A 26,476-nucleotide genomic window follows, 5' to 3' on the forward strand; every position below is an offset into this window, starting at 1 on the left:
CACTTTTCATGACCTTACATGGCTAGGTGATCTGTAACCCCGGATGTTACACTTGTCCTGCAGAGCAGAGCTGGGAAAGTCAAATAGTCCATAAGACCACACGTCAGAGAAGCAGGATGAGGCCACTCTGCCCATCAATCTGCTCTGCCATTCCATCATGGGTGATTTACTATCCCTCTCAACCTCATTCTCCTATCTTCTCCCCGTAACCTTTGACACCCTGACTAATCAAGAACCTATCAACCTCCACTTTAAATACACCCAATGACTTGGTTGCCACTGCAGTCTGTGGCAATGATTTCCACAGATTCACTGGCCTCTGGCTGAGGAAATTAATTGGTCCCCATGTGGCGGGTGCTGAGGTCCTTAAGTGAGGCTGCTCAACCATCAAAGACCTCTGAACAGTTTTTCACCCTCTGATCATCAGTCACTTAAAATTGTTCAAAATATTAATGAAAACTCTGAAAAATAATGAATTTACTAAATTTACTAGAAAAAGAAATTAAAACTATCAAGTAAATTAAAAGTAAAATTAGGCTACTTCCCTGGGATTACCATTTCATAGAATGATAGAATTGTACAGCACAGAAGTGTGTCTTTTCAACCTAACTCATTCATGCCTATCTATGCTAGCTTCATTTCATAGAGCACCTCAGCACAGAAACAGGCCCTTCAGCCCATCTATTCGGTGCCAAACTGTTATTCTGCCTAGTCCCATTGACCTGCACCTGGACCATAACCCTTCGTACCCCTCCCATCCAGGTACTTAACCAAACTTCACAAAATTTGCCTGCATTGTATCTGCCTCCACTGCCTTCTCTGACAGCTTGATCCAGACACTCATCCCTCAATTGTGAAAAAAGGGTCATTCAAGGTCAGCGGCCCAATCAGCTGAAAAATTGCAGCACATTTCTCAGTCATCCTCGAAGTATAAACAAGGGACTGGCTCATCATGTTTGTCGTCCACTCCTGAGCCCAGCAGCAGGGGAGATGTTCAGATGCATCATTTTTTGACTACAGCATAGAGGCCTGTAGGCTGAAAATCAATACAAGCCAGTAAAGTTTTAAAACTGTGTATGTAGCATGAATTATTTAAACTCAGATTATTTTGAATCAAGTTAAGAAACCTTTTGTTTTGGTGAATTGTTTGTGAAAGTTCAAAGTAAATTTATTATATTATCAAGGTACATATAATGTATGTCACCATATATCACCCTGAATTCATTTTCTTGCCAGCATTGACAGTAGAACAAAGAAATACTATAGAATCAATGAAAATCTACATACAAAGATGGACAGGCAACGAATGTGTGAAAAGAAATGTGCAGATACAAATAAAACAAATAATAATAATAAAAATATTAATAATATTGAGAACGTGAGTTTATAAAGTCCTTGAAAGTTAGGCCATTGGTTATGGAACTAGTTCAGTGTTGAGGTGAGTGAAAATATCCACTGTGGTTCAGGAGCCTGTTGGTCAAAGGGTAATAACTGTTCCTGATTCCTAAACCTGGTGGTATGGATCCTAAGGCCGCTCCTGATGGCAGCAGCGAGAAGAGAACGTGGCCTGGATGATCAGAGTCCATGATGATTGATGCTGCTTCATTCCAGCAGCACTCATTGTAGCATTCCCTTACCAGTCCTTAAATCAAGCCAGGAAGCAATGGTTTTGTTGAATAGTTTGCTCTTGAACATATCTCTCCAACCCACCATTTTGTAGAATGGTTCTGCAGCCCCAGCCTCCCTATTCTCATTCTGGAGGGTTAGAATGCAAGAAGCCTTTAATTTTGGCATATTTTAAATTCTAGTAATCTCACTTCCTTCTGTCATCTCCTCTTTTCCAACAGAACGATGAAAAGGTTGGCTCTCCATTTGTCGTTTGTTTAAGAGTGCAGTACTATGTAGAAAATGGAAAAGTAATAAGGTATTGACTTCCTATTTAACAGATTTGCAAATATAAATAAAAAAACAATTACCTTCTGGGTCTGTTTTTATACTTATAGCAAACATAGAACAAATTAAGTGTTTTATAAAAGTAGAAATCTGAAAATTTGAGGCAGGTACCTGTTGCAAACAGAGTAGGGTTTGGGACTAATTGGCTTGGTGGGGAAGGATCACATTTTAGGGTTCAGAACTGGCATATGTTATGAACTTTGTTGTTTTGTGACAGCAGGTCATTGCAATACCTAATAAAAACCAAGAAATTACAATAAAATATATAATTTATATTTACAGCGTATGTATAAAGAGTAGCGGGTGGAAGTGGAGATACATCTCCACTGAAGAAGGTGTAAAGCATTCCTTCCTTCCACTGGTCTGCAGGTCACCCTTGGGCAAGGTGTAGCACATGCTTAGCCCCCCAGTCAGGGTCACGTGAAGCCATGGGAGCAGGTGGAGGATGATCGTATGAGCAGCTGGTGCATATCACAAGTCCTGGTTATGTGACCACTGACACCAGGCAGACAATCTGTGAAGGGTACTGATAATGGCTGGAGTTACTCGTAAACACACTGCCCAGAAGAAGGCAATGGCAAACTGCTTCTGCAGAAAAATTTGCCAAGAACAGTTATGGTCATGAAAAGACGACGATTGCTCATGTCATACGACACAGCACATAACCAACAAACAAGTATATATAAAATTAGTAGTGCAAAAAGAGAGCAAAAAAGAAGGAAAAATGGTGATGTGCTGTACATGGGTTAATTGTTCATTAAGAAGTATAATGGCGGAGGGGAAGAAACTGTTGCTGAAATGTTGAGCGGGTGTCTCCAGGCTCCTGTACCTCCTCCCTGATGGTAGCAATGAGAAGAGGGCATGTTTTGGGTGGTGGGAGTCCTTAATGATGGATGCTGCCTTTTTGAGTTCTTGCCTTTTGAAGATGTCCTTGCTGCTGAGTTTGCAGCTTTCTGCAGTTTTTTTCTGGTACTGTGGTACTGTACACCCTCCATATCAGATGGTGTTAGAATGTTACAGCTGTAAAGGGAGGGGCTGAGTTGGGTGAGGAAACACCTCAATTATTGTACCATCCTAGGAGGCCACGAGTGGCAACAGTCCTGTTGGTTTTAAGGGATGCAATCGAATTGTACTGATGTCGGAATGTAAGAGATTGAATGATTTATACTTGTAAATATTTTTATTATGAATAAAGTTTATTTTAATAATTTAACAAAGTTATGTTAACGAAGGAAGCACCAGACGTGTTAGAAATGATTCTCTGGGTCACTGAATGTTCCCAATTTTCACACAATGTTGGTCTTGTGAGTTAGACAATGGTGTTGTAGTTCCAGCATATTTCTGATTTTACCCCTGACTGCTGGTTGACATGAAGATGCTCTTAAGGTTCCTTTCTGTTGTGTATTGCTCAGCTGCTGGTACCTGTGGCAATTCAAACTTTAAGATTTTTATTGTCATTCAACAATGACTGTTACTCCAGCTTCAATACAGCATAAAGACACAATTAGCATAAAAAAAGTCAAAGCAATGCTATAAAACAGTGACACACACAAAATGCTGGTGGAACACAGCAGGCCAGGCAGCATCTATAGGAAGAAGCGCTGTCGACGTTTTGGGCCGAGACCCTTCGTCCTGATGATCTCCCTATAGATGCTGCCTGGCCTGCTGTGTTCCACCAGCATTTTGTGTGTGTTGTTTGAATTTCCAGCATCTGCAGATTTCCTCATGTTTGCCCTATAAAACAGTGTTCTGATGAAGGGTCGCGGTCTGAAACGTTGACTGTTCATTCATTTCCATAGATTCTGCGTGACCTGCTGAATTGCTCCAGCATTTTGTGTGTCACAGTGTACAAGTAATTGATAAGTGTGGCTGTATATACAGAAGTACAATTGTGGTGGGGATTCTTATGATTGAAATTCTTGACTGGCTGATTTAAAGTAAATTTCTTCAACTTTCCAAATCTTAGAGCACATCTGTCCCCTTTTCTTTTTGACTCATACATCCACAAGTGACTCTCCTCTCTGCTTCTTATAAATGGAATAAGGTAGACAAATTCATAGCACAGTTACAGATTGGCATGTATGACGTTTTGGGCTGCAAGAAGATTATAGCTGGCAGCTTAACATCCAAGGATACACATTGTATTGAAAGGACAGACAGGAAGGCAGAGGGGGCGGTATTGCTCTGTTGGTAAAAAAAAATCAAATCATGAGAAAGAGGTGAGATAGGGTCGTAAGGTGTTGAATCATTGTGGATAGAACTCAGGAACTGCAAGAGTAAAAAGACCCTGATGAGAGTTGTATACAGACCCCTAAAGAGTAGTAAAGATGTGGCCTACAAATTACAACAGGAGATACAAAATGCATGCCAAAGGGGCAATGTTACAATAATCTTGGGGTATTTCAATCTGCAGGTAGATTGAGAAAGTCAGATTGGAGCTCGATTCCAGGAGGGTGAGTTTCTAGAATGCCTGCGAGATGGCTTTTTAGAGCAGTTCATGGTTGAGCCCACTAGGGGATCAGCTATTCTGGATTGGGTGTTGTGCAATGTACAAGAATTAATCAGAAAGCTTAAGGTAAAAGAACCCGTAGTGGGCCAGTGATCATAATATAAAATTCACCATCCAGTTTGAGAAGGAGAAGCTAAATTCAGTATTACAGTGGAGTAAAGGATATTACGGAGGTATGAGAGAGGAGCTGGCCAGATCTGATTGGAAAGGAACACTAGCCTGGATGATGGCAGAGCGGTGACGGCTGGAATTCCTGGGAGAGATTCAGAAAGTGCAGGATAGATATATCACAAAGAAGGTGAAATATTCTAAAGGCAGGATGACACAACCATGGCTGACAGGAGAAGTCAAAGCCAACATAAAAGCCAAAGAGAGGACATATAATAGAACAAAAATTAGTGCAAAGTGAGAGGATTGGAAAGCTTTCAAAAGCCAACAGAAGGCAACTAAAGAGGCCACCTGGAAGGTGATAGGTGAAGCCAGGTGTGTGGGAAAAGTCAAGAGCTGGAGAAGAAGGAATCCGATAGGAGAGGAGTGGACAATAGGAGAAAGGGAAGGAGGAAGGGACTCTGGTTAAAGTAATAGGCAGGTGAGAAAAGGTAAAATGTCAGAGGGGGAATAAAGAGGATGCAGATAATTTGTTTACTGGAAGGATAAATTGAGTTTCATACCATCAGGTTAGAGGCTACCTAGACTGAATACAGGGTATTTCCCCTCCACTCTGAGGGTGACCTTATCTTGGCATGTGGGAATTGGAATTAAAATGTTTGGCCACCGGGAAGTCCCGCTTGTGGCAGGTGGTGTGGATGTTCTCAACAAAGCGGTCCCCCAAGTTAGTCTGACCTCAGTAGTTGGGAAGATGTTGAAGTTGATTGTTAAGATTTGGTTTTGGGGTGCATGGGGGCACATGTGTTTAGACTGTAGTCAGCATGGTTTCTTTAAGGGAAAATCCTGCCTGACAAATCTGTTGGAATTCTTTGAGGAAATAACAAGTAGGATAGACAAAGGAGATTTGGTGGATGTTGTGTACTTGGCTTTTCAGAAGGCCTCTAACAAGGTGCCACACAATGAGGTTATTTAACATGTTAGAGCAGGAAAGATACATGGATGGGATAACACATTGGCTGATTGGCAGGAGGCAAAGAGTGGGGAAAAAAGGGAGCCCTTTCTGGTTGGCTGGTGGTGAATAGTGATGTTCCACAATGTTGGGACTGTTTCTTTTTACAACATAGTCAATGATTTGGATGATGGAATTGATGGCTTTATGGCCAGGTTTGCAGATGATACAAAGATTAGGTAGAGGGGCAGGTAGTGTTGAGGAAACAGGGAGGCTAAAGGAGGACTCAGACAGTTTAGGAAATTGGGCAAATAAGTGGCAGGTGGAATACAGGTAGTCCCTGAGTTACGAACGTCCAACTTACAGACAACTCGTACTTACGAACCGAGGAAGGAAAACGCTGCCCGCCATTTTAAGTCAGATCGCGACGCCGTCCACCATATTAAGTCGTTGCCATTGACACTGTGTTGAGTGTTTAACTTTGTATTTGGCTTAAATTTTTCTTAGAAAGATTCACCCTGACCCCCCCCCCCCCCCGTTCTGGTCGGCTGGTGCGCAGTGAGGTCAGCACCGGGCTGGAGAATGGAGGCTCCCGAGTTCAATCTAGTGACAGACCACAACTTGACCTTGTAAAAAAAACACTGCCACCTCCAGTTTAAATTTCCATGTGGAATATTGTGGAGGATCAAATACCCAAACCCAGCACAGACCCCACTTGTCCCATTTAACCTGTCTCAGTGCAGACCCAGGGAATTCAGTGTGGTGGTCCTTAGGACCCAGCGGACCTCGGGAGCCGGCAGAGCTCAGGACCTGCCGCCCGCAGTGTTTCTGATCCATTGACGGGAAGCAATTGAAAATAAAGTTTAGAAAGTGGTGAAACGCCATCTGTCATTGGAAAATCATTAGACTACAGTCGGTCAACGATCGGAACAATTTTAAAGGATAACGGATAAAGTGAGAATAATGGAGCATGTGGAAGGCCCTGCCCTGATGAAAGTTACAATTATTACTAAACAACACAGTGGTTTAATTGTTGGAATACATACATTTCTTAAGTGTTTTATATGCATGGAAAGGTAAAATATATACTATATACTAAGACAAACGTTTGACTAACTAATGCTAAATAATACCGGATGTACTTGTTATGACTTAAAGACGGACTCAGGAACAGAACTCGTACGTGACCCGAGGTCTGCCTGTACTGTACATTGCCGGGAAGTGTATGGCCATGCTTTGGTAGGAGAAGTAAAAATGTAGATTTTTCTAAATGGAAAGAAAATTCAAAAATCTGAGATGCAAAGGGGCTTTGGGGTCCTTGTGCAAGATTCATTAAAGGTTAACATGCAGGTTGAGTCAGTGGTGAAGGCGGCAAATGCAGTTAGTATTTATCAAGTCAAGTGACTCTTTATTGTCACTTTGACCATAACTGCTGGTACACAGTAAAAACGAGACGATGTTTTTCAGGACCATGGTGCTACATGAAACAGTACAAAAACTACACTGAACTACGTAAAAACAACACAGAAAAAAACTAGACTACAGACCTACCCAGGACTGCATAAAATGCACAAAACAGTGCAGGCATTACAATAAATAATAAACCGGACAATAGGCACAGTAGAGAGCAGTAAGTTGGTGTCAGTCCAGGCTCTGGGTATTGAGGAGTCAATACCCTCAATACCCTGGCTTGGGGGAAGAAACTGTTACATAGTCTGGTCATGAGAGCCCAAATGCTTCGGTGCCTTTTCCCAGATGGCAGGAGGGAGAAGAGTTTGTATGAGGGTGCGTGGGGTCCTTCATAATGCTGTTTGCTTTGTGGATGCAGCGTGTAGTGTAAATGTCTGTAATGGAGGGAAGAGAGACCCCGATGATCTTCTCAGCTGACCTCACTATCCGCTGCAGGGTCATTCGATCCGAGATGGTGCAATTTCCAAACCAGGCAGTGATGCAGCTGCTCAGGATGCTCTCAATATAACCCCTGTAGATTGTGATGAGGGTGGGGGGTGGGAGATGGACTTCCCTCAGCCTTCGCAGAATGTAGAAATGCTGCTGGGCTTTCTTTGCTATGGAGCTGGTTTTGAGGGACCAGGTGAGATTCTCTGCCAGGTGAACACCAAGAAATTTGGTGCTCTTAAAAATCTCTACCGAGGAGCTGTCGATGTTCAGCGGAGAGTGGTCGCTCCGTGCCCTCCTGAAGTCAACAACCATCTCTTTTGTTTTGTTCACATTCAGAGACAGGTTGTTGGCTCTGCACCAGTCCGTTAGCCACTGCACCTCCTCTCTGTAAGCTGACTCATCGTTCTTGCTGATGAGACCCACCACGGTCGTGTCATCGGCGAACTTGATGATATGGTTCGAGCTGTGTGTTGCAGCACAGTCATGGGTCAGCAGGGTGAACAGCAGTGGACTGAGCACACAGCCCTGGGGGGCCCCCTGTGCTCAGTGTGATGGTCAAGAGGACTAGGATATAAAAGCAAAGAGTTAATGTTGAGGCTTTATAAAGCACTGGTGAGGCCTCACTTGGAGTATTGTGAGCAGTTTTGGGCCCTTTATCTAAGAAAGGTTGTGCTGACTTTGGAGAGAGTTCAAAGGAGAATGATTCCAGGATGAAAGGACTTGTCATATGAGGAGTATTTGATGGCTTTGGCCTAAACTTGCTTGTATTCAGAAGGATAGAACCAGACTACAGCGCACAGTGAGGACTGCCGAGCGCATCATTGGAGCCTCCCTGCCCTCTATTGTGGACCTGTACTCTTCCAGGTTGAAGAAGAGGGCGGGGAACATCATAAAGGACTCCTCCCATCCTGCGCACGGACTGTTTGATCTGCTTCCGTCTGGTAGGCACTTCAGATCCCTCCAGTCTAAGACTAATAGGCACTGGAGAAGTTTTTTCCCTACTGCGGTCACTTTGCTGAACAGTTAACTGTCGGCTAACTATTACTTGGATTGCACTACCTGTATGTATAATCTATATTTTCATTTATATTTATCATTATTATTGTTATGAGCAGAGAGACAACATCTGCCGGAAGTAAATTCCTTGTATGTGCATAGGTACTTGGCGATTAAAGTCTGATTCTGATTCTGAGGGGTGACCTCATTGAAACCTATGGATGAGGACAGGATGTTTCCTATGATAGGAGAGTCTAAAACCAGGGGACACAACCTTAGAACAGAGGGACATCCTTTTGAATCGAGATGAGGAGGAATTTCTTTAGCCAGAGAGTGGTGAATCTGTGGAATTTATTGTTCCAGGAGGCTGTGGAGACCAAGTCATTGGGAGTATTCAAGGCAAAGGTTGATAAGTTCTTGATTAGTCAGGGTATGAAGGGAAACAGGGAGAAGGCAGGAGCAGAGGTTGTTAGATTCTTGATTAGTCAGGGCATGAAGGGCTATGGGGAGAAGACAGGAAATTGGGGTTTAGAGCAAAATGGATCAGCCATGATGAAATGGCAAAGTAGATTTGAAGGGCCAAATGGCCTAACTCTGCTCCTCCATTAAAAATAATACTAGTTGTTGGCTATGCCACTGTCATGTTCATTGGTCATCTGATATCCAGAAAGTATCATGTAGGAAGGTTGAAGATTGTACTGGACAAGAAAAGTTTGTCTAATTGGTCCCCACCCACCATAGGTAACCAGTTAAGGTTCAGTCTGGAAGGTATTTGTACATTCATCCCATGACCATGTGGGTTTTGTCCAAGTGCTCCAGTTTCTTCCCACATTTCAAAGACATGTAGATAGGGTTAGTGTGTTGTGGGCAAGCTATGTTGGTGACAGAAGTGTGACGGCACTTACAGGCTGGCCAGCAGAATCCTAGCTGATTTGATTTGCCACAAAAGATAGTTTTTACTATATGTTTCGCTGTACGTGACAAATAAAGCTAATTTTTATCTTTGCTATTTAAAATCTTCTTAACCTGCAGATAACCACTATCAATATTAGTTTATCAGCAACTATTTACTTTGTTAACTAACCATGGTAAGATATTCCATGTTCCTACAGTGACAAGAAGGCAAGGCACTTCTATTATTGCCAACTCAAAGAGCAAGTCTTGAACTCTAGCTGCACAAGCAAAGAAGAAGCCTATTTTTTGCTTACGGCGTATGCATTGCAGGCTGACATGGGAAATTACAAAAAGAATGTGCACACTGGGAGCTACTTTGAACCTCGATGTTATTTCCCTGAATGGGTAAGAATAATTCATCTGGTTGATTATTTTCAGTGTTTGATGATTAGCAGTGCAAACATTCATCGCATCTACGAGTCAATGGGTATATTTAAAGTGGAGATTGATAAGTTGTTGATTAGTAAGGACATCAAGGTTATGGGGAGAAGGCAGAGGACCGATTTATTTATTGAGATACAGCGCAGAATAGGATAGGCCCTCAAGCTGCGCCACCCAGCAAACCCGTATTTGGCCCTAGCCTGATCATGGGAGAATTTACAATGACCAATTAACCTACCAACTGGTATGTTTTTGGACTACGTGAGGCGACCTAAGCACTTGGAAGAAACTCACATGGTCACAAGGAGAAAGTACCAACTCCTTACAGACCCTGGTGGGAATTGAATCCACGTTGCTGGTACTATAAAGCTTTGTACTAACCACTATGCTACTGAAAATGGGGTTGAGAGGTATAATAAATCAGCCATGATAGAATGGTGGGGCAGACTTGATGGGCTGAATGGCCTAATTCTGCTCCTATGTCTTATGGTTGTATGTGTGTAGAGTGCTCACACGTGTACTTAAAGTTTCTGAATGATAAACTTCTCTCCATAATCTTTATGGATATGAGTTACTGAGGGAAAATAAAGAAATGCAATAGAATTTATGAAAACTATACATAATACTAACAAATATCCAATGTGGACAAGGACAAACAACCAATGGCAAAAGTGCATCCAATATAGGTTTTGTGTTTTGGAACTTGTGCAAATAAACAATTAAATAACTTATTTAAAGTGAAGCAAACAGCATTTATTGTTCTATTTTATTTTATATATTTTCACTAGTGCAAACAAAGGAGAAAAGATTAGCTTTATCAGCATATAGCAAAACATACAGTGAAATACATCAGTCTGAGGACGTGCTGGTGACAGCCCGCATGCTTCTGGTGCCAACACAGCGTGCCCACAACTCACTTACCCTAACCCATATGTCCTTTGTGAGTGTGAGAGGAAACCCAATTGGTACTCGCTACGCTACGATACTGCGTACAATGTATAAAAACTCAAAAGCAAATGCTGCAGCTGCTTGTTTTCCAATAACTTTAACCTTTCTTGTCTGTAACTTTTACCAGTGCTGATGAGGAGCCAGTAACCTAAAACCTAAATTTTGTGTCTTTCTCCACAGATGTTGCCTGACCTGTGTTTGTCTCTAGCTTTTCTATTTTATTATTGCCCACATTAATTGTAGTGTTCAGAGCTTTAAATAAAATATTGTAATACTCAGCGTATAATTCTCCGTAACTTCCGCCACCTCCTACGTGATCCCACCACCAGCCACATCTTCGCCTCCCCCCCACTCTCGGCTTTCCGCAGGGATCGCTCCCTACGCGACTCCCTTGTCCATTCATGCCCCCCCCATCCCTCCCCACCGACCTCCCTCCGGGCACTCATCCCTGCAAACGGAAGAAGTGCTACACCTGCCCCCACACTTCTTCCCTCACCACCATCCCAGGCCCCAGACAGTCCTTTCAGGTGAGGCACCACTTCACCTGCGAGTCAACTGGGGTGATATACTGTATCCAGTGCTCCCGATGTGGCCATTTATACATTGGGGAGACCCACCGCAGACTGGGAGACCGTTTCGCCGAACACCGGCGCTCAGTCCTCCAGCAGTGGCGGGATCTCCCTGTGGCCACACACTTCAATTCCACAGACCACTCCCACTCCGACATGTCTGTCCATGGCCTCCTCTACCGTCAAGATGAGGCCACACGCAGGTCGATGGAGCAATACCTTATCTCCCGTCTAGGTAGCCTCCTACCTGCCGGCATGAACATCCAACTCACAGACCTCCGTTGATACCCCTGCCCCCCCCCTTACCCCCATCCCTATCTATTATTTTAGTCAGGTTCTCTTTATCTCTCTTTTTTCCCCCCCTCACTATAATCTCCCCCCAGCTCTACTTTTCTTTCTCTTTTATTTCCCATAATTCTCCACCTTCCCCCTAGCCCATTTCCCTCCAGCCTATCACTTCCCAGCTCTCTACTTCATCCCTCCCCCCACTTCTTATTCCCTCTCCACCATCCCATGTTACTTCACTCCTGATGAAGGGTTTCGGCCCGAAAAGTCGTCACTACCTCCTCCCATAGATGCTGTCTGGCCTGCTGAGTTCTGCCAGCATTTTGTTTTTATTGTAATACTGTTTGCTTTCTTGTATGTAGGTAATTAGAAAAAGGGGCTGTGAGTATATTTTGAAGCACGTGCCAAAAATGCACAGAGAGCAGCGTGGATTGACTTCAAAGGAGGCGATGCTGAGGTTTATTAAAGAGGCTTGTCTTTTAGAGGATGTGCCTGTTCATTACTACCGGCTTCAGAAAGTAAGGAAACATTTTTTAAAATTTCATTCTGTCTTAATAAACTGCTGAACTGGGAGGAGAAATGGTTACTATTAAAATACATTTCATCTGTACCAAAGCTTTAAAGAAAATATATTATTTTTCTCCGCTAGCAGTTGTATAGTTCAGTAAACGCAGTATACACTCAGTGGCCACTTTATTAGCTACCTCCTGTACCTAATAAAGTGGCCACTGAGTGCATGTTCATGGTCTTCTGCTGTTGTAGCCCATCTACTTCAAGGTCCGATGTGTTCTGTATTTAGAGATGCTCATTTGCACACCACTGTTGTAACATGTGGTTATTGAGTTACTGTCGCTTTCCTGTCAGCTTGAACCAGTCTGGCCATTCTCCTCTGAGCTCTCTCATTATTCTCAGTTAACACCCACAGAACAGCCACTCACTGGATGTCCTTTTTGTTTACTGCACCATTCTAGAGACTGTTGTACGTGAAAATCCCAGGAAATATGCAGTTTCTGAGGTAGTTCAACCACTTTGTTGGGCACCAACAATCATTCCATGGTCAAAGTCACTTAGGTCACATTTCTTCTCCATCCTGATGTTTGGTTTGAACAACAACTGAACCTCTTGATCATGTCTGCATGTTTTTATGCATTGAGTTGTTGCCATGTGATTGGCTGATTAGATATTTGCATAAAACAAGTGGGTGTACAGGTATCTCTAATAAAGTGGCCACTCAGTATATATGTCTATGCACCCTGGTGGATATGTTTAGGTATATTGGTCCGGTATATATGTCTATACACACTGGTGGATATGTTTAGGTATATAGGTCCAGTATATATGTCTATGCACCATGGTGGATATGTTTAGGTATATAGGTCCGGTATATATGTCTATACACACTGGTGGATATGTTTAGGTATATAGGTCCAGTTTTTCTTTCGGAAAAAGAGGGATGTCTACAATAGATATAGGCAGCATGGAGTAAAGGAATTGCTCAAGGAATATAAAGAATGTAAAAGGAATCTTAAGAAAGAGATTAGAAAAGCTAAAAGAAGATACGAGTTTGGTTTGGCAAATAAGGTGGAAGTAAATCTGAAAGGTTTCTACAGTTATATAAAAAGTAAGAGGATAGTGAGGGATAAAATTGGTCCCTTAGAGAATCAGGGTGGTCAGCTATGTGTGGAGCCGAGGGAGATGGGAGAGATTTTGAACGATTTCTTCTCTTCGGTATTCACTAAGGAGAAGGATATTGAATTGTGTAAGGTGTGGGAAACAAGTAAGGAAGTTATGGAACCTATGACAATTAAAGAGGTGGAAGTACTGGCGCTTTTAAGAAATTTAAAAGTGGATAAATCTCCGGGTCCTGACAGGATATTCCCCAGGACCTTGAGGGAAGTTTGTGTAGAGATAGCAGGAGCTCTGACGGAGATCTTTCAGATGTCATTAGAAACGGGGATTGTGCCGGAGGATTGGCGTATTGCTCATGTGGTTCCATTGTTTAAAAAGGGTTCTAGAAGTAAGCCTGGCAATTATAGACCTGTCAGTTTGACATCAGTGGTGGGTAAATTAATGGAAAGTATTCTTAGAGATAGTATTTATAATTATCTAGATAGACAGGATCTGATTAGGAGAAGCCAGCATGGATTTGTGCGTGGAAGGTCATGTTTGACAAACCTTATTGAATTTTTTGAAGAAGTTACAAGGAATGTTGACGAGGGTAAGGCAGTGGATGTAGTCTATATGGACTTCAGCAAGGCCTTTGACAAAGTTCCACATGGAAGGTTAGTTAAGAAGGTTCAGTCGTTAGGTATTAATGCTGGAGTAATAAAATGGATTCAACAGTGGCTAGATGGGAGATGCCAGAGAGTAGTGGTGGATAATTGTTTATCGGGATGGAGGCCAGTGACTAGCAGGGTGCCTCAGGGATCTGTTTTGGGCCCAATGTTGTTTGTAATATACATAAATGATCTGGATGATGGGGTGGTAAATTGGATTAGTAAGTATGCTGATGATACTAAGGTAGGAGGTGTTGTGGATAATGAGGTGGGTTTTCAAAGCTTGTAGGGAGATTTATGCCGGTTAGAAGAATGGGCTGAACGTTGGCAGATGGAGTTTAATGCTGAGAAGTGTGAGGTTCTACATTTTGGCAGGAATAATCCAAATAGAACATACAGGGTAAATGGTAGGGCATTGAGGAATGCAGTGGAACAGAGAGATCTAGGAATAACAGTGCATAGTTCCCTGAAGGTGGAGTCTCATGTAGATAGGGTGGTGAAGAAGGCTTTTGGAACGCTGGCCTTTATAAATCAGAGCATTGAGTACAGAAGTTGGGATGTAATGTTAAAATTGTACAAGGCATTGGTAAGGCCAAATTTGGAATATTGTGTACAGTTCTGGTCACCGAATTATAGGAAAGATATCAATAAATTAGAGAGAGTGCAGAGACGATTTACTAGGATGTTACCTGGGTTTCAGCACTTAAGTTACAGAGAAAGGTTGAACAAGTTAGGTCTCTATTCATTGGAGCGTAGAAGGTTGAGGGGGGATTTGATCGAGGTATTTAAAATTTTGAGAGGGATAGATAGAGTTGACGTGAATAGGCTGTTTCCATTGAGAGTAGGGGAGATTCAAACGAGAGGACATGATTTGAGAGTTAGGGGGCAAAAGTTTAAGGGAAACACGAAGGGGTATTTCTTTACTCAGAGAGTGATAGCTGTGTGGAATGAGCTTCCTGTAGAAGTAGTAGAGGCCAGTTCAGTTGTGTCATTTAAGGTAAAATTGGATAGGTATATGGATAGGAAAGGAGTGGAGGGTTATGGGCTGAGTGCGGGTAGGTAGGACTAGGTGAGATTAAGAGTTCGGCACGGACTAGGAGGGCCGGAATGGCCTGTTTCCGTGCTGTGATTGTTATATGGTTATTGTTATATGTCTATGCACCCTGGTGGATATGTTTAGGTATATAAGTCTGGGATTGGTGGAACTGAGCTTGAGAGAAAATTGAAGTGTAAAAATAGCCTGGTGTCTAAAGAAAAGAACTGAGGTAGGCTAAATAATAGTTGAAAATAAATGAAAGCAAAATGGAAGGCTCTGGGGCAGGGGAGAGTAGATTGATCTTAGAGTAGATTTGAAATTTGGCATATTTGGTCAATTTGGTCAAAATGCCTGTACAGTTCTATGTTCTACTAGTAAAAACTGGATGAACCCTAAGTCACAGCAGAAAATCCTTTACAATTCAGCACTAGTTCAAGTGAAAGATCTACATTTTCTTTCCACAGATGCCTTTCCAGAATTGTCTTTTTTAAAATCATTTTGGCTCATTATTGGCATTCATTATTTGGGGTTCAATTGGAAATAACTATATACCATAAAGATTATGACAGATCTAGATGGGCATGTGGCTGGTTGGACTGGTACAGGTAGTTCTGCTCCTGTGTTTCAACAACATGAGTTAGTTATAATGTAATTGATGGATTAAGAAATATTACTTGCATTACATAAGTCCCAGTGGTTACAGCACAATTGTGATTGTGAAAAACCCGTTGAACTGTGTGCTTCAAAGGCAACTGCAGAACGTTCTGATTTATCGTGACTTTCTATAACGTGAGGTTTATTGGGAAAGTGATTATTGCATTACAGAACTACCTATACCATATATTACTCAGCATGGTGACACCACGGTAATGAAATGCTCAGTATGACAGCTCGGGGCATAAGCATTCAGAGTTCATTTCTGGCACTGACTGTAAGGAGTTTGTACGTTCTCCCCGTGACCACATTGGTTTCCTGTGGATGCTCTGGTTTCCCCTCGCAGTCCAAAGATGGACCAGTTAATTTGTCATTGTAAATTGTCCTGTGATTAGCCTAAGTGGCTTGATGGGTGGTGTGACGCATTCCCCTATTCTGTGCTGTATCTGTAAGTGAGTAAGTAAGTACGTAATAGATAGATAGATAAATTCCAATATTTCAATATCAACAGTAACGTGGGTGCAGCTAACTTTCCCAAGGCAAAAACAAAGTTGGTTTACCATACCTTCTATGCAATGTAAACAGAATTTCTATCAAATGAATTTCTGTAGGTTTGAGAATGATGACGTTACAAAAACTTGTGTGACATGAATTATTTTATTTTGCCTACATGTATATGATTAGCACAAATTTCCTGAAATTTTCTGGTGTGCTGCTTAAATTTATGTTGGGAGATAGAATAGTACAGCACAGGAAATGATTCAATGTTGTTTAGAATCATTTTACCATTCAGCCCACCATGTCTCGCTGACTATCATGTCAATCCAAACTAACTCTATCTGCCTGCACATAGTCCATATCTCTCCATTCCCTGCCTGTTCCTGTGCCTGTCTAGATACCTCTGAAATATTGCCATTGCATCTGCTTCTACAATCTGGCAACACATTCCAGAGTGTTTAACCATTCTTGGTGTTTAAAAACATTCCGTGAAAGCCTCCTTTAAACTTTGGCCTCTCATTTTAAACCTACTGTATGCCCCTTATTATTTGACATTACTATCCTAGGGGAAAAGCTCTATTTACATTACTTATGCCTCTGATAATTTTACATACAGACTCCAACACAGAGAAAACAATCTAAATTTGTCCAAACACTCCTTATTGCTAATCCGCTCCAATCCAGACATCATTCTGGTAGAGCTTCCCTGCACCCTCTCTAAAGTCTCCGTATCCTTCCTGCAGCATGTTTTACAACTTTAAACGATAGATACCATTTTGCATTGGTTTAAGCTGACAATTTATTGTATTACAGGACAAAAAGGAAGAGCATCCCTCAGTTGTGCTTGGACTCACTTTGAAAGGCATGCATATCTATCAGGTAAAATGTTTTGGGTTGATTAATATTGAGTATGCAACTGCTTCTAGAAATCATCTAATAATCAACTTCATAAATTTTGAGTTAACACAGAAAATGCTGGAGCAACTCAGCAGGGCAGGCTCTGAAAAGGACTGTTCATTCCACCGGAAAGGAAAAAAGAGTCCATGTTTTGGGCTTCAAGACCCTTTATCAGCACTGGGAAGGAAGGGAAAAGAAGCCAAAATAAGGAATAAGAAGTTGGGGGAGTGGAAGGAGGACGAGCTAGATAGGTGAAGTCAGGTGGGGGGGTGAAGTCAGAGGCTGGGAGGTGCTAGGTGGAAAAGGTAAAGGGGCTGAAGAAGAAGGATTTCATGGGAGAAAGGAAAGGAGGAGGGGCACCAGTGGGAGGTGATAGGCAGTTGATGAGAAGAGGTAAGAGGCCAGAGTGCAGAATGGTAGTAGGTTGGAGGAAATTACCAGAAGTTAGAGAAATCATAAATGTTTATGTGGTTGTGGCATAATATTTACTTCTTATTACATACTTCCTCTTTGCACTGTGTTTACAGGAGATTCACAATGTCCGACATTTGTTGTACGACTTTCCCTGGTCAAATATTGGCAAGCTAACCTTTCTGGTAGGTGTAGGAATGCAGTATTGCCAGTGCTGGAATCCTGCAAGTCTGGTTTAAACAGGGAGATACCTCTCAAGAGAATGCCCTGCATTGTGTGGTTTCTTTTGATATAACTCCAAAATGTTTTACTTTGCAAAATAAAAATACCAGAATTTTTTTCCTTTGTGGTAAGAGTATTCAGTACACTATAAATTTGCAATGTTTTCTTCCCTTATTTAAATGGTTTTGTTATTCTGTAGTGTACTTCATTAATTTATTTAATTTAGAGATAAAGTGTTTCGAGCTGCTCCACCAGTAACCCACTGATTTAACCCTACTAATCACAGGACAAGTCAAGTCACTTTTATTGTCATTTCAACCATAACTACTGTAGTACACAATAAAAACAAAGCAACGTTCCTCCAGAATCATGGTGCTACATGAAACAACACAAAACTACATTAGACTTCAGACCTACATGGGACTACATAAAGTGCACAAAACAGTGCAAGATAGTACAATCATTAATAAACAAGACAATAGGTTCTGTAAAGGGCAAATTACAATATAATAATAAATGATGTAAACGTAAACAATGTTTTAGCAGGAATTGAGAAAGAAATAAGCAAAAATTGCAAAGGGAGTGGAGTGGTGTTCAGTTGAGAGAATGTGTGTATGTAAGTTGGTGTCAGACTAGACTCGGGGAATTGAGGAGTCTAAAGGCTTGGGGAAGAAACCGTTAAACAGTCTGGTCGTGAGAGCCCGAATGCTTCAGTACCTTTTGCCAGATGGCAGGAGGGAAAAGAGTTTGTATGAAGGGTGCGTGGAGTCCTTCATAATGCTGTTAGCTTTGCAGATGCAGCTTGTGGTGTAAATGTCTGTAATGGCGGGAAGAGAGACCCCGATGATACAATTTACAGTACATTTACAATTGGGGATGACCCCAATTTACAGTAACCAATTAACCGACTAATGTCTTTGGACTGTGGGCGGAAACCCACAGGCACATGGGAAGGAACGTACAAACTTGCTTACAGAGGATGCCGGAATTGAACTCTGACCTCCGATGCCCTGAGCTGTAGTAGCATCACGCAAACCACTACTCTATTGTGGCACCCCTTTCACCATTTTCTAACAGTTAAAAGCTGTTTTCTGAATGAATCCATTTGAGATATGGGCAGAATGATGACCAGAGAGGGAGTGATAGCCAACATAGCATGCCCACAACTTACTAACGCTTACTAACTTGTTCATCTTTAAAATGTGGGATGAAACCGGAGCACCCAAAGGAAACTGAAGAGAGACGTAGAAACTAATTGAACCCCGATCCTCCATTGTTAATTTGCCAACAAAGCCCAAGTGTGTTGAGAGCTTTTCCAAATATCCAGCTCTTGGTCGTTTTGCTATGGTGACGTGAGACAGGTGGTTGCTGTTGGGTGTGATCAAACCAGTTACTAAGGAAGAAATTTCCATGAAAGCCCAAGGCTGCCAATGAAGTATTAAACAAGAAGTGAATATTACTACTGGCCATCTAGATCCATCAAACCCTGAGACTTGTACCAAAGTGTCAGTGTGTGTTCACCGTAAAGTTATAGTGGTTAGTCTAACTCCTAATAGCACTACGCTACCCTGCTGCCCTACGTGAAATTGAATAGGTGTAACTAAAGGAGATAAAGCAGAATTTCAGAGGATTTGCATGTGAGTTAACACTTGGATACCTTTTTTGTTCCAGGGAAAGAAATTTGAGATCCAGCCGGATGGTTTGCCCTCGGCTCGGAAGTTGATCTATTACACAGGCTGTCCATTCCGATCCAAGCATCTCCTGCAGCTCCTCAGCAATAGTCACCGGCTCTATATGAACATTCAGCCTGTGCTCAAACAGATCCGGAAAATGGAAGAAACAGAAGGTGAGAACACAACAGATTAATTAGGTGCATGGAGAAATACAACGTTAAGAATCACAATGTAGGGAGCGCTTCTCACTTAAAAAGGTTAATTTTTAACATTTAAATGTGAGAGGTGACTTATAGAGGTGTGCAAGATGAAATGGGGCATAGATAGAGTGGATATCCCGAATCTTTATCCGTGGACAGAAGAGGCTAATACAGGAGGCATAATTTTAAGGTGAACACATAGAAAATGCTAGAGGAATTAGGCAGGTCAGACAGCACCTATGGAGAGGAACAAACAGCTGACATTTCAAGCCAAATATTTATTCTTTTCCATAGATGCTGCCTGACCTACTGAGTTCCTCCAGCATTTGTGTGTATTGCTGTGGATTTCCAGCATCTGCACTACCTATTGTGTTTATCATTCTAAGGTTATTGGAGGGAAGTATGGGGGGGAATATTAGAGGATCACTGAGATTAGGGTGTTGGGTGGCAGAAGATTTGTTAGGAACATTTAAGTAACTTACAGATAGGCACATAGATTGCGGGCTATGTAGGAAGGATGGGTTAGAGTGATCTTAGAATTGGTTAGAAATTCAGCATAACATTGTGGACAGAAGGCTCTGTAGTATGATGTAGTGTTCAATGTTTCCATGTTCCACTCCAACCCACGTTAACTACTATCTTTTATGCAGACACTGTAGAGGTGATTTACAATGGTCAGTTAATCGACTAACACGAGCTGTGGGAGGAAACCCACACAATCACAGGGAGAACATGAAAACTCCACACTTAATGCACCAGAGGTCAAGACTGAACCCACCTCACTGGCAGCATCTCTAGTAACTTTGCCACTCAGCCGCCGATTCTGGGCTATTCAGTTTTCCTGTGTGGCATAGATCCAAAGGACAGTGTCAGATTCAAGGACAGACTGGTCAGCATGCAGCAATAAAAGCAGAGAGCCACAGAAAGGTCCAACCAAAACTGTTCTTTGTAAGTCTAGATTTCTCTCAGGTATTTGGACTGAAAATGGAAACCTGAATGAAAAAGTTCAGGCCTTTTCATTATAAACTCAAAACAAAAACCTTCAGTTATCCATTAATGGAAATCCTGGGTTGTACATCATCGTGACATGGTGCCACACCGAGTATTCGTAATTGACTGAGCTCTTGCTGCCATCTTGTGATAGGAATATAAACTACTGTTAATCATTTCTTGTTTCAACCAATGTTTCATTGATTCTATTATTATTATTATTCTATCATGAAATTTTTGATTATGCCCACAAGAAAATGAATCTCTAGGCTGTATATGGCGACATATATTTACTTTGAACTTTTGATCTCCTTCCCCTCTTCCCCCCCCCCACCTTCATTTTCTGGCTTCTGGCGTCTTCCTTTCCAGCCCTGATGAAGAGTCTCACCTGAAACATTGACTATTTATTCCTCTCCATAAATGCTGCCTGACTTGCTGAGTTCCTCCAGAATTTTGTGTTGATTGCTATGTATATTTCTCTGATTGTAACATGATTGTAATACTTGTAATTCACACAATTCTTCAATCTCCAATGAACTAGCCAATATACAAATGCCAATAATAGTGTATTTATCTTGTTTTCATAAGAAACTAGTACTGCAAAAGCTTCAGTAATAAAGAATACACACAAAATGCTGGAAGAACTCAGCAGGCCAGGCAGCTTCTATGGCAGGGGTTCTCAATTTTCTTTTATGCCATGGACCCCTACCATTAACTGAGGGGTCAGTGGTCACCAGGCTGGGAACCTGTGATCAATGGAGAGGCAAAGAACCCATTGTTTCATTTAGTAATCCCACTTACAAAGCATGGAATTAAAGTTCAAAGTAAATTTATTATCAAAGTATGTATATGTCACCATATACAACCCTGAGATTCATTTTTCTGGCAGGCATTCACTGTAGAACAAGAAATACAATAGAATCAATGAAAAACTGACAAGCAACCACTGTGCAAAAGAAGACAAACCGTGAAAATGCAAAATAATAATATTATTAAGTAAATAAATAATACTGAGAATATGAGTTGTAGAGTCATTGAAGGTGAGTTCTTAGGTTGTGTTCAGTGATCAGTTCAGTATTAGACATATCAGCTCCAAAGTTTGTCAGTTTACTCTTTTAATCATCTGAGACAGTGAATAACCTAACTAATTTATTGTGCATTTCTTTTGGGGAAGTATGGTTTGTGCATTAATATGAAAGGTAATTCTTCACTCTACAGATAAAAAGCGCTACAGAGAATCGTACATCAGTGATGCCTTTGAGATGGATCTCGAACGACTAGATGCACATTCCCATGGCAGTGGGAGCAGCCAGGGAAGCGAAAGGAACAAATGTCCCTCTCGTCAGTCAACGGTCAGCCACAGCAGTTCACACACCTCTGGAATTGAGGCAGATTCAAGATACAGAATGTCTGCAGAAATGGCAGTGGATGAGCCATTGTCCAGTGAAGCTGCGCACAGTATGGCTCAATCTTGTAGTTCCATGATAAGCCGTGGGAGCTCCCATACATCAGGAATTGGGAGCAACAACAAATATCGGACAGAGAATAATGGTACGGACATTGGTGAGAAGTTCAGCAAAGTGTGGATAGAGTAAAAGCATAAGTTAAAAAAGAAAAAAGTAAGGGTGAAGTGCAGAAAAGTCAAGGGCAAAAGAGACAAAGATTATTAGATTTTAAGAGCACAATGAGTGTAAGGACACTTTATTTAAATGCCCATAGTATTTGAAACAAGGTCAGTGGACTTGTGGCAAAAATCAGTATAAAGGAGTATGATTTAGTGGCCATTACAGAAATGTAGTTGCAGGGTGGAGAGGACTGGGAATTAAATATCCCATGACATCAGGTAATAAGGAAGGTAAGGGAGGTGGGGTAGCTCTCTTAATTAAGGATGAGATCAGGGTGATAGTGAGACACTATTTAAGATCTCAGGAGCAGAATGTTGAATCTATCTGGTTTGAGATTAGGAATAGTAAGGGGGGAAATCACTGGTAGGAGTTATCTATTGGCCACTGAATAATAAATTACAGTGGCACGAGCAATAAACCGAGAAATATCTAAAAACATGTAAGAATGGAACAGCAGTTATCGTGGTGGACTTTAACTTGTACGTAGATTAGGTGAATCAAGTTGGTCAAGGCAGTCTTGAGGAGGACTTCATGGAATGCATAGGTGATAGCTTTCTTGAACAGCAACTATAAACTTTCAGAACTGAACCTATAAAGGAACATGGTTTCTTAGATCTTGTCCTGTTGAATATGACATGTAAAATTAGTGATCTTGTAGTGAGGGATGCTCTTGGAAAGAGTGGTCATAGTATGATTGAGTTTCTCATACAAATAGAGGGTGCAATAGTTCAGTCTAAAGCCAGTGTATTATGCCTAAACAAGGGAGACTACAACGGTATGAGGGAGGAGTTGGATAGGGTTGACTGGGAACACAGGCTATATGGTGGGACAGTTGAGGAACAGTGGAAGACTTTCAAAGAGATTTTTCACGGTGTTCAATCAAAGTAGTTAAAAGCAAGGACAGTAAGGGTGGGGGAGCCCACCATAGATAACTAAGGAAATAAAGGAAGGCATCAAACTAAAAGCTCATGCATACAAGATTGTGGAAGCTGGAAGATTGGGAAAACTTTAAAAAGCAATAGCTATCACTAAAGAGGTAGTGCTGAGCAAACTTGTGGGCCTGAAGATAGACAAGTCCCCTGGTCCTGATGGAATGCATCCCAGGGTACTGAAAGAAATGGCATAAGTTATAGTAGAGGCTTTGGTGATAATTTACCAAAATTCTCTGGACTCTGAGCAGGTTTGAATGGATTGTAAGACAGCGAATGTTACACACTGTTCAAAAACAGATGTAGGCAAAAGGCAGGTAACAATAGGCCAGTTAGTTTAATATCTGTAGTTGGGAAAATGCTTGAAGCTGCCATTAAAGAAGAAATAGCGAGATATCTGGAAATAAATGGACCCATCTAGCAGATGGAGCATGAATTCAGCAAAGGCAGGTCCTGTTTGACAAACTTACTGGTGTGATTTGAGGATATAATGAGCTCAATGGATAGAGGGGAACAGATGGATGTTATTTACTTAGATTGTTGGGGTGATATATTAGCATGGATAGACAATTGGTTAACCAATAGAAAGCAGAGAGTTGGGATACATGGGTTAGCAATCAGTGGTGAGCAGTGTGCCACAGCGGTCAGTGCTGGGCCTGCAACTGTTCGCAATATACATTAATGATCTGCAAGAGGGGACCGAGGGTAGTGTATCTAAGTTTGCTGATGATACTATATTGACTGCAAAAGCAAATTGTGCAGAGGATACGGAAAGTCTGCAGAGAGATATAGATGGGTTAAGTGAGTGGGCAAGGGTCTGGCAAATGGAGTACAATGTTGATAATTGGGGGGGGGGTGATCCACTTTGGAAGGAAAAATGGAAGATCAGATTTTTATTTAAATGGCTAAAAATTGCAGCATTCTGCTGTGCAGAGTGACTTAGGAATGTTTGTGCATGAATCACAAAAGGTTGGTTTGCAGGTGCAGCAGGCTGTCAAGAAGGCAAATGGAACGTTGGCCTTCATTGCTAGAGGGATTGAATTTAAGAGCAGGGAGATTATGCTGCAGCCATACAGGGTACTGGTGAGGCTGCACCTGGAGCATTGTGTGCAGTTCTGGTTTCCTTGTTGTGGAAGGATTTCAGTCCTGCTGAAGGGTTTCGGCCTAAAATGTTGACTGTTTTTTCCATAGATGCTGCCTGGCCTGCTGAGTTCCTCCAGCATTTTGTGTGTGTTGCTGATTTCTGACATCTGCAGATTTTCTCTTGTTTTTGTTGAGGGAGGATATACTGGCTTTGGAGACGGTGCAGAGGAGGTTCACTAGGTTGATTCCAGAGATGAGGGGGTTAGACTGTGAGGAGAAATTGAGTCATAGGGACTATACTTGCTGGAATTCAGAAGGATGACAGGAGATCTTATAGAAATATATAAAATTATGAAAGGGATAGGTAAGATAGAAGCAGGCAAGTTGTTTCCACTGGTAGGTAAGACTAGAACTAGGGGGCATAGCTTCAAGATTCTGAGAAGTAAATTTAGGATGGAGATGAGGAGGAAGTGCTTTTCCCAAGAAGCGGTAAATCTATGGAATTCTCTGCCCAATATACTTAAGACAAGGTTGGACAGATTTTTGCACAGCAGGAGAATTAAGGGTTATGGGGAAAAGGCAGGTAGGTGGAGATGAGTCCATGATCTTATCAAATGGTGGAGCAGGCTTGACGGGCTGGATGCCTACTCCTCCTATTTCTTATGTTCTATGCTGTAGCATTGTATGGCTGTATATTGGTAAACTAGAATAATTCAAGCTACAGAAATATTCTCCTAATCACTTAAACATCATCTTACCAATTGGTTTAAAAAGTAGTCATCACTGGAACTAAGATTCAGTGCGATCCAGATAGATCAGTCTATGCAGAATAACAGAGGTAGTATTAGAGGAAGACAATAACAGAATGCAGAATATCATGTTACTATTGCAGAGGAAGAGCAGTGCAGATTGACAAATTAGGTGCAAGAACTATGACGAGATACATTGAGAGATACTGGATATTTATGTTAAACATTTTTTTGAAATGTCCTTTTGAAACAGATAAAAATGCACTTTTAGAAAATTAACTCTTACCTGTTCAGATTATAGAATTCTGAATAAATAAGACTCTTACTTTCATTTTTATTTATTTAGGGATACAGCGTGGAACAGGACCTTTGGGCCCATCAAATTGCACTGCCCAGTAACCCACCAATTTAACCACTAACCTAATTACAGAACAATTTGCAATGAACAATTAACCTACTAGGCAGTATATCATTAGACCAAAAGACGTAGGAGCAGAATTAGGCCATTCAGCCCATCGGGTCTGCTCATGGCTAATTCCAGATGCCACTCAACCCCATACACATGCCTTCTCACCATAACCTTTGATGCCCTGACCAAACAGGAAAACTATCAACTTCTGCTTTAAATATACCCACAGATTTGGCCTCCTCCGCAGTCTGTGGCAGAGCATTCCACAGATTCACGACTCTTGCTTAAAATAAGTTTTTTAAAAAATCATCCTTAACTCTATTCTAAAAGGTCATTCCTCAATTTTGAGGCTGTGCCCTCTGGTTCTGGATACCCCCACCATATGAAACATCTTCTCCACATCCACCTTATCTAGTCTTTTAACATTGGCAGGTTTCAATGAGAGTACCTCACATTCTTCTAAATTCCAGTGAGTACAGGCCCAAAGCTGCCAAATGCTCTTCATATGTTAACCCCTTCATTCCCAGAATCACCCTCATGAACCTCCTCCAATAACAACACTTCCTTTCTGAGATATGGGACCCAAAACTGTTGACAATACTCCAAGTGCAGCCTGAGTAGTGTCTTATGAAGCCTCAGTATTATCTCCTTGATTTAATATTCTATTCCCCTTGAAATAAATGCCAACATTGCATTTGCTTTCTTTGCCACTAACTCAATCTCCAAATTAACCTTCTGGGAGTCTTACATGAGGACTCCTACATCCCTCTACACCACTGGTGTTTGAACCTTCTCTCCATTTAGATAATGGTCAGCACTATTGTTTCCTTTACCAAAGTGCATTGACATACATTTCCCAACACCGAGTTCCATCTGCCACTTTTTTGCCCATTCTTTCAATATGTCTAGGTCCTGCTGCAATTGCATTGCTTCCTCAGCACTACCAACCCCTCCATCTATCTTTGTATCATCTGCAAACGTTGCTACAAAACCATCAATTCCATTATCCAAATCATTGGCAAACAATGTGAAAAGTAGAGGTCCCAATACTGACCCCTGAGGAACACCACTAGTCACTGGCAGCCGACTAGAAAAACCCTCCTTTATTCCCATTTGCTGCCTCCTGCCTGTCAGCCATTTCTCTATCCATGCCAGTACTTTCCTGTAACAATATAAGATTTTATCTTGTGAAGTAGCCTCATGTGTGGCACCTTATCAAATGTCTTCTGAAAATCCAAGTAAATGACATCGACTACATCTCCTTTGTCCACCC

General features: G+C 41.7%; 1 protein-coding gene across 5 annotated transcripts in view; it reads left to right on the forward strand.

Annotated features, from left to right (window-relative positions):
• The window catches only part of LOC140730755 (FERM domain-containing protein 6-like), an 86,053-nt gene that overhangs the window by 48,026 nt on the left and 11,551 nt on the right, over nt 1-26,476 (forward strand). For 4 of the 5 annotated variants that reach the window (XM_073051603.1, XM_073051606.1, XM_073051605.1 and 1 more), the window contains exons 5-11: nt 1,848-1,924; nt 9,527-9,713; nt 11,914-12,069; nt 16,829-16,894; nt 17,440-17,508; nt 19,217-19,391; nt 21,627-21,959. In XM_073051603.1, coding sequence (XP_072907704.1) covers nt 1,848-1,924; nt 9,527-9,713; nt 11,914-12,069; nt 16,829-16,894; nt 17,440-17,508; nt 19,217-19,391; nt 21,627-21,959 — 1,063 coding nt within the window. The remainder of the gene's footprint in view (nt 1-1,847; nt 1,925-9,526; nt 9,714-11,913; nt 12,070-16,828; nt 16,895-17,439; nt 17,509-19,216; nt 19,392-21,626; nt 21,960-26,476) is intronic. The other variant, XM_073051608.1, reaches the window with a different exon arrangement.

The sequence above is a fragment of the Hemitrygon akajei genome, chromosome 7, assembly GCF_048418815.1.
Source record: "Hemitrygon akajei chromosome 7, sHemAka1.3, whole genome shotgun sequence".
Taxonomy (NCBI): Eukaryota; Metazoa; Chordata; class Chondrichthyes; order Myliobatiformes; family Dasyatidae; genus Hemitrygon; species Hemitrygon akajei.